The 13,028-nt window shown below is 39.1% G+C and overlaps 1 protein-coding gene across 2 annotated transcripts; it reads right to left on the bottom strand.

Moving 5' to 3' along the window:
- Positions 1-748: 748 nt before the first annotated feature.
- LOC311047532 (mixed lineage kinase domain-like protein) lies at positions 749-7,224 on the bottom strand. 2 transcript variants are annotated; one of them, XM_084060278.1, is made up of 12 exons: positions 7,121-7,224; positions 5,339-5,795; positions 4,471-4,578; positions 4,132-4,149; positions 3,352-3,526; positions 3,025-3,125; positions 2,695-2,830; positions 2,384-2,468; positions 2,065-2,213; positions 1,857-1,906; positions 1,591-1,734; positions 749-942 (listed from the first exon to the last, which is right to left on the bottom strand). In XM_084060278.1, exons 2-12 carry the CDS (start codon positions 5,784-5,786, stop codon positions 896-898), a joined length of 1,461 nt encoding a protein of 486 aa, XP_083916404.1. In that variant the 5' UTR covers positions 5,787-5,795; positions 7,121-7,224; the 3' UTR covers positions 749-895. The 2 variants fall into 2 exon arrangements, with proteins under 2 accessions (XP_083916404.1, XP_083916405.1); XM_084060279.1 differs by lacking the exon at positions 4,132-4,149.
- Between the last annotated feature and the right edge of the window lie 5,804 nt (positions 7,225-13,028).

The raw sequence follows: 13,028 nt of genomic DNA, 5'->3' as shown, positions 1-13,028 counted from the left end.
TAACCACATAAACCCTATATACTTCATTAACCGGGGTCCCCCAGCCCCCCTTGCCCCCTTTCCTCTACACCAAATCTCTTAACTGAAGCAGATCTATAAGCTCACAAGGTGCCGCAATGCAATGCGTTGTGAACTTGTAGATCTGCTGATTTCTTTGCTTAATGTTTGCCTATTTTGCCTAATGTTTGCCTATTATGAAATGCACAGAATAGGGATCAGGGTTGATTCAGTAAATTTGTAGAATAACATCCACAGATATACAAAGAATGTTTCACTGTTCATTGTTATCCATAAAAATCATGGTAAGCTACATCTAAACATCTGTTTTGATGGGCCGTGTCCAGCAAGAGAAATTATTTTATTTTCATATGAATAGTGTTAATACTAATGTCCAATGTTAACAGTAAAATGCAGAAAATGTTATCTTAGATTGTTTTTACGGAAATAGTATACAGGTTGGTCTCTCAGTGATCAGATTTTTTTTACTTTGAATAGGACAATATACCGTACATTCATACGAATGGTGTTCCTTCTTCTGAGAACATCTATGGGCGTACAATTTACAATTTAGGTATTTAGCAGATGCTCTTAATCCAGAGCGATTTACAGTAAGCAAGGACAACACAATGTAATACATCAAATGTACAGAAATAGTAATCAATCCACTAATAAACGAATACATAAGTAAACCAAGAACCTATCATCAGTCTAACAGTAGAATATCCAAAAAAATCTATTATCTGTACATTGAAACTATACACACTATAGGATGGAGAGATGCCAAGTCAGCAATGACCAGCCATCTGTACATAACATGCTATCTGAGGTACATTTTAGCCTTTGCATAAGCCTGCAAGGTCGTCAAGGCTAGGGCAAGTGCTACGGCAAGTGCTTACTACTCCTCCATCTGCTCCACCACCTTACGTAGTTTGTCCACCAGCACTGTAGAACAGAGAAATATCACTTAGTTATCACAACACCAAAAGGCATACAATGTAATATACCAAAGGCATGCAGCAACACTGACAAAAGAAGTAAGTACTGGTGTGAGTGATGTGAAACCAAAGAAACAGTCCTTATTTTGCCACACGCATTTTGAGACTGGGGTGAGTAAACAAGCCATGCATACAGACTGAAGAGACTGAAATACAGACAGGGCTGTTTTTACACTTGATCAGATGTGGTAAGTCAACCCTCCTTCCCTTTCACATTTGACTTATCCCCATGTCCTTGGTGTAACACTCAACCCGGGTTTATCCTAGCCTGCAAACCAGACGAATCTGCCGGTGCAAAAAGAAAATAAAAGCCCTCGGCAGATTAGGTCAGATTAAGAGCCCGCTCGGTTGTGAGTGGATTTCACTGCCCCCGAAGTTGTGGGGCACCAATCAGGGCCCAGTATTCAAATATGGGGCGGGTTTACAAGAGGCATTTTTGTGTGTCCGCCCCTTGGAAATGTAGGTCCCACACAGAGATTCCAGACTAATATCTACGCAATGATATTAGTCGGCCATGGCCATGCCAGGCTAGGTTTATCCCCATTTCCTTGGGGTAGCACTCAACCCGGGTCCAAAACAAGATAAACAGAATTACCTCCAGCCATTGGCCTGTGGAAACTATCATATGAACGGCAGGCATTGATTATTTCTCTCAGCTGTTTAGGGCAATCCTCAGGAAGTGGTTCTACTTGCTTGTCCTCACACACTCTCTTATAGACCTCTATATCTGTGGAACAATCTGTTAAGGGAGAAATATTTATAATAATTGAAGTAATGAAAAGTAATCAGGTACAGTTTATTGTGTAATCTTAAAGACTGAAAAGTAAAGTCTGCATTAACCACTGTTTTCAGGACACACACCATCAAATGGTTTCTTCCGGGTTGCAATTTCCCACAAGACAATTCCGAGACTGGAAAAACACAAGAACAAAATACAGTTTTGTCCAATTCTTGTTAATTGTTTATTCTAATTGATTATGCCATGCACTATATGGTTTTGATGTATTTCAGTAAAGAATTTTGTAGATTTGTTTTGACCTTCATCGTTACTGCTGTTTAGAGGACTGACCTATAAATCTCACATTCCCTGCAGTATGGATGTTTGAGACTCTGCAGCTGCTCAGGTGATCGGTACTGCAAGGAGCTTTGCTTTTGGTCCGTAAGATTTTCTGTCCTTCTCAAGGATGTCTCTGTTTGTGACAGCTCCAAGCCACCCAGCTAGAACAGATAATCAATGATGGGTATCATTTAAATATTAGATTTGAGACATTTCAAAGATGATATGCATACTGTAGGCCTATCTAAAGTATTGAGCCATGAACAAAAGGTGAATGTATACAAGAAAACAATGAATTCTTCACTTCGCTTTATATTTGACTCCCTCATACCTTAACTCTGTACCCATCAGCTACCAGGAACTTGTCACTGTTGATATTCCCATGAACTTTAGATTTGTCTTCTGCTTGATGTAATCTAATAGGAAACAGTTATCGTCAATGTAATTGATCTGAACCAAAGTTTAAGAGAGTTAAAAGTTGTAGCTTAACCCCGCCTAGAGACTCCTCCGGGCGGGGGCTCTTCTTCTTCTTCTTCTTCTTCTTCTTCCGTATTGATGTTATCTTGACTGTGTTTTTATTTGAACATAAAATGCTGAATAGTTTAGTTTTTTTCCACCACCAAACATCCACTGGGAACTCACCTGTAGAGGCCTTGTGCAGCATCCGAACACATGCGAGCTTTCCTGTTCCACGGTAGTTTACATTTTGAGTCCAAGACTTGTCTAAGACTTCCCATCGCACAGTACTCCATAACTATAAGGTAGTTTGGGTTGAGTCCTACAGGCAGGGAGAAGGACATTTCATGTGACATTGGGGACATAATACTGTGCTCCTGGCTATGTTTGCCTAAAGCAATTGAACACCAAACCATTTTGTTCCAGTGTAAAATAGAAAAATAAAACTAGCGATGAAGTGGTTTTCATTATGAGCCTATAGTGCTTATCAACAAAATATATATAAAGCTCACTCACCCTTCTCATTCTGGACACAGATGCCAAACATTCGCAGTATGTTTGGTGATTCAAAGTGCTTCATGGTTTGAATCTCCTTTTCGAATATCTTCCTCACTTCACTTTTAGAGAGAAATATACATAATAGATTATCATCCAGTTATTCGTTGTTGCCCCAGGCTGGCTGTGTTTTCAGCGAACTCCCTCCCCACACCGTAGGGAAATCACAGTGGGGAAGTTCCTTGCTGACTGTAATATTAATATAATTGTTGCCACGTGATAATCTATCGTATTAGCCTATAATATTATTGCATAATCATTTTATCAATGATAAAGTATGCCGCAAACCTTGGATTAGTCGTCATTGGGTAGATGTATCTTTTGATGGCCACAGTAGATTTATTGTATTCTGCCTTGTAGAATTCTGAGTCTGAAGTTTTCACGAAAGGTTTTTTGGCAATATCATAGTTCAGCTCCTCAGGTTTAATCTCCCGGATGTCATTTGGAACACTGGGCTTTTTTACTGTTGATAGCAAAACCATCAATGGGATTGAAGAAAAAAAGTGAAACAAAATCCATCACAACTTTCAAATTGCTGCATCTGAAAACTCGAGCCTACAATTGACCTTAACTATCCTGTCAAATATCAAACCTATTGGTTTATATATATATACATATACATATATATATATATATATATATATATATATATATATATATATATATATATATATAAAGCTAAAACAAGAAGAAAACCTTCAAAAGAAGGGACCGCACACTCCTCAGGACTGATTTTGCTTTTTTTATTACATATGTATACGTATATGTTGCACAACGCGTTTCGCTTCTGCTTCCTCAGGTGCTAGATAGCATTGCTTGCCTCTTCCTCTCCTATGCATGCACTGTGTTATCAGAGTTAAAGACTGTAAGTCCAGTTGCCATTACAGAGCATTAAACAGCTAGTAATTTGGAAGATGAATAGGCTACATTAGTGGTCATCATCACAGCAAACAATCATGCATAAGTCAGGGTTCTTCTGAGATAGTTGCAATAAGCCATCAACAAAGAAAGGTGGATGACATTGAGAAAACAAGCATTTATAAGTCAGAGCACAACAGAGGGACTCACTCTCTTTTTTGTCAGGTGCTGGTAGATGAGGGATAAGGGAGCAAAAATAAATGTGAAAAAAGATAGTTCGTGTAATCTTTTACACACACAAAATCTATAATCATGAACAAACTCATTTATTTTGTTTGATCATTGGTCCCATTGATCTAACCATTTATCTTGGTTGGCCAGTGATGCAAAAAGCCTTTACAAAGCCTTATGACCAGACCAAATGTCTAACAAACAAGTAACTATAGGAGAGACAGTTCCACTGAATGGGGCCATCTATGGGTAAAATGTCAATTTAATGTGTTACAGTTGAACAAGACGTGGCAATTGACTTTAAAGTTGTTTACTTACGGATTTCAATCATGGTTTCCATGTTCTGTTTGATGTCTTTGACTTCTTTTAGAGTGTCTTGAACTTCTTTTAGAGTAGCATCCTGTTTCTTCACCATAAGTTGTAGCACTGTGAATTACAGTACATCTGATATTAAAGTATGTGTTTGCAAAATCAGCAATGTTAGATTAAAATGCTGGATTTCAGGTGTGGATTTTGACATGATACCTGTATAGTGAAAAAAAGATCTGTAGGCCTACACAATGGGTTCAAGATACGATGATTCTTCTGCCTAGTCCTAGTATGAGCGAATAGGGGAAGGGGATCAATGTCATGTGATTCTCTTGTTTGGCCCGGCAAAAACCTGGATGTGTCTCAAAGAATATGATTATTGGCGGAATCGCAGAAAGTTTAGAATATTCTGCAGTCCCGTTTTTGTTTTTCACAAGATCTGTGAATGTTGCAATAACCTGCACCACAATACTTCACCATACTGTATGTTGCACTATGACAAAATAAACCCACTAAATGTAACAGTGTGTGCGTTCCGTGATGCAATTCCAATGGTGAAAGCTGTGTTGTTTCCCCTGATGAAAGAATGGCAGATTCGGCCACACCCCGAAATACCTGTTTCGTATGTGTGTCTCAAAGGATATACGTTTTGGAAAAAATATCTTAATCCATTAAAACTGGGAATCTGTGTCATTTTAGATTTTAGCGTTGGCTATTCAAAAATAGCAGATCTAAAAGCGAGCTTGTACATTGCTATTTTAGATTTTTTTTTTTTTATCTTGAAAGTGTGAGAACTACTAGTTTAGAAGGCATTTGTAGAATCGGCCTCAGGTCTTAATGGGTTAATACGTAAAAGGTGACAAGACCCCCATCTCACTTTTCTGCAGCTCTGCATGATCCTCGTCCCTGTCTGCTTCATCCTCTGCCCGTCGAGAAGTTACTTCGAACAGCTTGGATAGTTTATGATTGTGGTCCACCTGCAGAGCCAGGGACAGCACCTGGAATGCGTCGTTGAGACGGTCGTTCAAACTCCCAAACTCGTCTCCGTGGTTGTAGGCCTTCGTGATACGCTTGAGGAAACTATCAGAGGTGTATTTTTTAACAACCTCTGTAGCAGAGTCCAGTGTGATCCTGAGCTCACGGAGGACCCTCTTCACATCGGCAGAGATCTGGCCAGCTCCTTTTCGCTTGATCGCCAGCACCAGTTCTTCCAGCGCTTTCACACGCTGGGCCAGACGCTGGCACCGTTTCTTGTTGGCCTTGACCTCCTCACAGAGAGAGTAGAGTGAAGATGCTATGGTCAAGATGTGGTCTATGAACTCCATGACTGATGACTGAAACATGAGAGAAGGGAGTAAGGGCGACAGGTATTTGAAATGCAACAGAAACTTGATTCCAGCTGAAACAAGACAGATGGAATTGAATTGAATCGAATCAAATTCAAATAGAATTGAATGGATTTGATTTGATTTATATAATCCATATATTGTGTACGATGGCATACACCCAAAGTAGGAGAGGTGCAGATAGAGGAGTAGCCTGGTAAACCCTCCCTCCAGAAATCTCATTTCCATTTGATTTCTCAAATGGAAATGAGATTTCTGGAGGGAGGGTTTACCAGGCTAGATAGAGGAGCGTAAACATCTAAATATCAGAGTTGGTCAGTCATGTTTTTTATTTTACCAACATTTTGGCAATAGCTGCCTTTAGCAGGGACGATGGTTTGAAAATTTTAATTCAAGTAAAAATAAAATACAAAAAAACTAAAACACACCAAACATGAGTGTGTGACTCCCTGATTCTTTCAATACAACACAATGGAGAACACTGAGAACCCCCATATGAACGTCTCTTTATTAAAAAAACACTGAAATCTAAAATTGGTTAAGAGACTTCCAGCTTGTATAAACAAATCCTGCACATGGGTTTCACATAACACTACAGTACCAACAGGACATAATACCATGAATGAGCATGACAAGCCCAGACAAGGAATATTGGTCCTCCCTGATTCAGGTGTCAATTCCTGCTGTAAAATTATCTCTGAAAAAGGTACTGGAACCTCACCGTGAAACAGGAACTGAATCGCTATTCAGTTGTTTCTGCGGTGCTGCAATAGTATCATTAGAGAATGACTAAACATGATTTGGGGGTTATTAATAGGAGTGCATATCATATTAAATGTAGAACACAGCAGTTCTGCTTATGTATTTGCCAGCATGCAGATAGTAGCCTAATTACAAGACTAACATGCAACCCACTAATGTGATTTAAATAATAGTGGGAAGACCACTGTTACTGAACAAACACTCTAGGGCTTTATAACAAAAAACTTCTTTTTTTTTTTATAACAAAGACACATCACTTAACCCCCTTTAAACTCCACTGAAATTGAAAATATAGGAGAATTGCTTCTCTTATTTTGACTTGGTTAACTTGGTTTCAGTGAGCAGCACATGAATATTTCTTTCATGGAAAAATACAGTAAATTTAACTCAGAGTGTAAAAGAGGCATATACTCTATATTATAGAGTCTAGTTCTAAAGAAGTCTGATACATCTGTGTACAGAATAAACAGGAAGTAGGCATAGGAAATTGTAAACTTAAAAAAACAAGAACAAAAAGAAAACACATAAAAGAACATAAGGAGATAATTTACCTGTAGTGAATTCTGATATCAGACACCTGTTTACACCCAGTTCACTCTGTTAACTAAAATGAAACTAGAGCTGGGCCCTGTGTGCGTTCAGCGTCTAGAGTAACTGTTATATCTTTGGCTTCTGCTCCTCCCACAGCAGTAAAGTAGCAGATCTCTCATTCTCTCCACTTCCTTCTTGTTGTCTTGTCTGACACATAGACAGCCTGACAGGCCGGCCGTTGCTGTTGGTAAAAACAGTGTGCATTATTCATGGTCCCAGGTCTGACACTGCTCCCCTGAACAAGTTATGGGTGATTTATACTTTGTTGCATGCCAGTGTCGCGCACCAGAAAAAGCAGATCTACAACTCACAAGGACACACAAATCTCCCCCGAGTGCTCAGTATGACCACCATAGCAGCCATCAGGTGGGGTAAGCTGAAACCGAATTTCCGCCGTGGGATTAATAAAGTCTACACACAGTCACACTGTAGTTTAGTGGCTGACTATGCATATGTGTTTTTCTCAGTCGACTTTGCAAACCAAACAATCTACTGTATAACATCAACCATATAAGAAAAAGGAAAGATTAGAAGAGGTAAATATGGCCATATTGCTTGTACTGTCTGCTGCAGGGCCTGTTGCTGAAAAATGGATGGATGACACATCAGGACATTTCTCTCAGATTCTCTTGGGAGCACTCAGGACAGTGGTTCTCATACGTTTTCGTGTTGAGGACAACCAAATGATGTATATTTGGCTGCGGAACCCCATTTGAAAATATTTTGTGCCAGGGACCCCCATACAAGATTGCGAAAATGTGACGCGTTTTGAGGTTGTAGACTGATGTAAATAGGGTTAAACTGATTTTTGATGTTATTTTAACTTACTGGGGACCCCCTGGAACCCCCGCAAGGACCCCTGGGGGTCCCCAGACCCCACTTTGAGAACCACTAGGTGTTGCCATATGACAGGTGGTCCTTCAGTCTGTATGCTGATGCATTGTAGAAGGAGGTAGGGTTATACAGTATACCCCCCCCCCACAAACCTCACTGTGCAGAGTGGCCTGTTGGAGTGATGCAGAGCTTGCATCACTCCGACAGGCCCACATTGCGTAGTGTTGCGACACAGTGTGATCTTGTAGACTGTCTATTTTCGGCAAAGAGATGTGTAGAGAGGAAAAGGAGGGGGCCATAGAGCCCTGGGGGACACCGGCCAATGGATAGGGTTTAAGTGGTTAAAACCTTTTAAGGACTAGCAGACACCCTGTAATTCACTGTTCATACAGATTTGTGTTCCTTTAAATGTCTTTACGTAAATAGCTATAGTATATCCTTATGATTTGTGCTTAGACTGACTTGAATTCCTAAAAACCCTAAGCGTATTGTCTTAACAGGCCTTATTTGACTTAACTGGTCAAATAGGCCTACTGCCACTTGGTCACTTGGGCGGGATGAAAATGTGTTGGTTTAATCCAAGCACATTTTTCTTGGCATTACTCCTCTTATGAGCCTTGTTCCACTTTGTTTTTGCTGGGTACGCTGCTCTCTCACACCGTGGTCTTTTTACCTTTTCGTCTTAACTGTTTGTGTCTTTTCTCTACTTTTTTTTTTTTTTTACTTACATTTTTATCCCACGATTTTGTAACCCTATTTTTAACACCCAGTGCCAATTGTCTATGTAATCCTGGGCACTACCTTCCCTCTGCCAACCTAGGGAGGCCAGGGCCGAGCTCATGCCTCCTTCAATGCATGAGAGCCAACTGACCTTCTTGTCACCTGACAGGTGGGAGTTTCCCTGGTTGGACGTAGCGCGTGGAAGGAACACGTTATTCCAACCAGTTCCCTTCCCCTCCATCAGGCGCCCCGGCTGGCCAGGGGGAGGCAGTATAGAGACCAGGATTACTGCATGTTTTTGTGAGGGTACCTACCCTAGGAGACACGGGGAGAACATGCAAACTCTCTACTTTTATTAAAACATTTCTAAGCATCCACTCCTGTGACTGTCTCCTCTCTTCATCAGTATCAGAGGTATATGTCCACTGGTATATTGATCTGATTGGACTATATAATGTTTGAAATATAACCCCCAAGAATGAAACCAAGCCATTTTCATGCAGAAAATACCTTCCAGTCACCATAGGAGTAATAATGCATAATATGGCATATATGGCCTTTTACAGGTTTGTCCACTAGTATGGTCTGATTGGGCTATAGGCTAATGATTCAAATAGGCCTATAACCCTCAATAATTGAATCAAGCCATTTTGAGGCAGACAAACCCAGAAGATAGGAGCTGCATGCGGTCACTTTTTGGCAGCTATAAAAAAAAATGCAATTTCATGGCTTATAGGCTCTATACAGGTATTTCATTGGACTGGGTGGGCTAATTATAACCCTCAGGAATGAAATAATTAAACAATGTTTTATTTATATTGGCCCTTTAAAGGTGTAAGTCTAAAGTATGTCTAAATTAAATTAATTTAATAATTGTGTTAATCATTCTAAAAACTCCTGGGCTGGCCAATCAGGTGGACACAAATGCATCTGCATCCCCTGTGTGTACACATCACCACTGCCTGAATAGGAAAAGCCTTAAGCCTGGTTTCAAAAGATGGTACGTACAGTTGTATCAGTGCCTGCCCTACCATGAAATTTCACTTTTTCTGACTAGGTTGTTACAGATCTCAGGTCATGTAGGCACTAGGCAGGCAACCTACAGAATAGTGCCTGTGCTGGATTGAATGTGTCAAAATAGGTTATGTTGTATTAGCACCACAGGATGGCGCTCTTCACAAATAATTCAAAAATAAACTAGGGCAATGTGGGCTGTACAGTGCTGTGAAAGATGTTTGACCAAACTCTTTTTGCACATTTACTACATTGTATTATGGAGGAAAATTGTATGGCACTGTATACGGTAATCACAGACTGAGAGAAAGGCAATGATACCAAACTTTGGTTCTTCTTTAATTTTGAATCAAACATCCAATCTTCATGTGTGAAAAAAATTAATTGGTCAGCATTGTGGCCTGATTTAGACCAACCCTGCTCAGTATCAAGCAAACAAACATATACTTGACACTTAAGTCAAGTTGTTACCTCACAGGTTCCAGACTAATTAGAATACAAATATTATACTGGGAAAAACAAATGCTTGTAGATCTGCTATTTTTATTTTAATGTCTACTCAGGCTTTTGTGAGCACCCCAGAAAGTAAGTTGCTTGATTCAGTATTTAGATATTTGACACCATTTTACCAAATAATTGGTCTATATCAGTCACCAGAATGGACAGGTGTTTTCAATGAATCTAACATGGTTAAAATGGAGTTTGAATTTACAATGGGTTCGTATAGGAGGGGGTGTTTCTAATAAAATAAATATCAAACATCTAAATACTGAATCAAGCAACTTAAAACCCCCTGTCTGGGGTGTTCACTAAAGCCTGAGTAGACGTTAAAATGCCCCCAAACATCTTTGAAAATGATCGCTCCACCAAACTGCAAAATAGGGGATAAAAGCCTAAATTTGATGTTCATGCCGTTGTCTAACCTGTTTGAACAGCCTTAAACCACCTCAGCCTATGGCAGTATAAGTTACCTCAGCAAGAAAAGCACAGCCACAGCTGCCAAACAGTTAATGCTATTATTGCTATCATTAAAAATAAGTACTAACTAGGCTAAGCATCCTCACATTGGAGGATTTTTACTGTTTTGCTTTCTGTTTAACATTGTGTGGACATGCACACATACACACAATAACAATCTGGCATCTACACTACCCACACTCAAGGCAAGGCAAGACAAGGCAAGTTTGCTTTTATAGGACATTTCAAGGTAGCTAATTCAAAATGCTTTAGCACATTAATGCAGGCTCATGCTTCTTACATGGGAACAACAACAAAAGGAACAGGTGATTTCCACGACAACTTAAAGGGCAAGACCACTTTGGTAGAGGTTTGGGTTGTGTAGTTACCTTGCCATGATGTAACTCTAAAGGTGGACAAGAAATCAAAAATAATTGCTCCATTGATTAGAAATTGATAATTCTAAATTTGCTCCTCATTGACTTATATTGTACCGTAAAACAGCTCTCAAAGTCACTCTTTAAGCACATAAACAAACACGAACAAAGCTGATTCAGACAGTATAGAACATCACCAAACCCAGTACTGTTTGTTTTTTTAATACAAAATTTTACTTCCTGCTGATTTTACTATTTGAAGATCCGGATCCGGATCCGCGAATCCAGTCCAGGTTTTCTTCTTAATAGAAATAGCAAAATCAACAGGAAGTCGACATTTTTATAAAAAAAAAAAAACAGTACTGGGTTTGGTGATGTTCTATACTGTCTGAATCAGCTTTGTTTGCGTTTGTTTACATGCTAAAAGAGTGACTTTGAGAGCTGTTTTACCATACAATGTAAGTCAATGAGGAGCATATTTTGAATTATCAATTTCTAATCAATGGAGCAATTATTTTTGATTTCTTGTCCACCTTTGGAGTTACATCATGGCAAGGTAACTACACAACCCAAACCTCTACCAAAGTGGTCTTGCCCTTTAAGTCAACATTTTTGTTCTCACTGTTTGAATTCCAGCAATAAGACAAGGACATTTATTTGGATCCATGAGGTCTTGCACAGGGTGTGGAAAAAAACGGACACATTTGTCCTTGATCTTTTTTATTACAACGAAAATGTTTACTCAAAAGTATTTTGAAAGCATGGCTTTGGTCTGATGTGAGGAATGACATAATTTTGGGAGAAAGATCACACTTTTCCATTATATATTATTTTAAATCCTATATACTTAATTGTATGTCAGCAGTGGTAGACAAGGTACTCAACCTCAGTACTTGAGTCAAAGTATAGATACTGGATTACATGCTTTTAAAAGTATTCAAGTATTCAAAAGGACATACTTTTAAAACGAATGAAGTATTCAAAAGTACAAATTACGTACTTACATATAAGTATTTTCTTTTTAATATCAGTACATGCATTGCTGTATTGAAATGTAGACATTTTCCAAAAAACATAAACACAACATTAAAAAAAATATCAATAATATGAAAATAGAAGATCTACAGGCTCACAATACGTTGCATCATGCCACCTGACACACTGTGAGCTTGTAGATCTGCTATTTTCAACGATATTTGAAATAGGGCCTAAGTGGTTAATTCATAATGTATTTTTTTCCTTTTTAGAAATGTAGTGGAATCAAAAGAACAGTATTTTTCAAATGTAGTGGATTGAGTATAAGTATCCAAAAAATACAAATACTCAAGTAACATACTAAAGAATATTTACTACACAAGTAAATGTAGTTTGTTACTGTCCATTAATGTTGTTACTGTATGCCAGTAGTGAAATCAGATCTACAAGCTAAAAAAAAACTTTAAAAAATCACAAAGCAACGTGTTTAAGCTTGCAGATCAGCGATTTTCACCTGTTTGCCTATTTTTGTTAAGATTTCATCTATTTTCACCAGATGTTTGTGTATTTTCACCTAATAAGACATGCCCTGAATAGGGATGCTGGTATTCATGTGGTTCAGTACGTTTTGTGACCCACCTTTTTAATTGTGATGTCATGTCCCACACAAACAACACATGTTTCTGTCTCCGAGACAGAAACAGACGGACAGGATGGCCAACATTCCACACTTTTGGTATTTACACACTGACTTCATAGCATGCTGCTGAATCACATGTTGAACAGGTTTTCTAGGTCCTAGAGAACCACACACTTCCTAGAATCTAGGAGGTGTGTGTGTGTGTGTGTGTGTGTGTGTGTGTGTGTGTGTGTGTGTGTGTGTGTGTGTGTGTGTGTGTGTGTGTGTGTGTGTGTGTGTGTGTGTGTGTGTGTGTGTGTGTGTGTGTGTGTGTGTGTGCGCGTGCGCGCGTGTGTGCGTGTGTGTGCGTGT

Source organism: Gymnoscopelus microlampas, assembly GCF_963454915.1.
Source record: "Gymnoscopelus microlampas genome assembly, chromosome: 6".
NCBI classification, from domain to species: Eukaryota; Metazoa; Chordata; class Actinopteri; order Myctophiformes; family Myctophidae; genus Gymnoscopelus; species Gymnoscopelus microlampas.
This window is presented reverse-complemented; position numbering and strand designations above follow the sequence as displayed.

What these genes read in the sequence shown, in the direction of transcription:
- LOC311047532 (XM_084060278.1), bottom strand. Translation starts at nt 5,786, where the DNA reads ATGGAGTTCATAGACCACATCTTGACCATAGCATCTTCACTCTACTCT. An exon ending in TCATGCAGAGCTGCAGAAAA is followed by an intron (nt 4,579 to 5,338) that starts GTGAGATGGGGG and finishes TGTAATTCACAG; the next exon opens with TGCTACAACTTATGGTGAAG. An exon ending in CCACAGGCCAATGGCTGGAG is followed by an intron (nt 943 to 1,590) that starts GTAATTCTGTTT and finishes TCTGTTCTACAG; the next exon opens with TGCTGGTGGACAAACTACGT.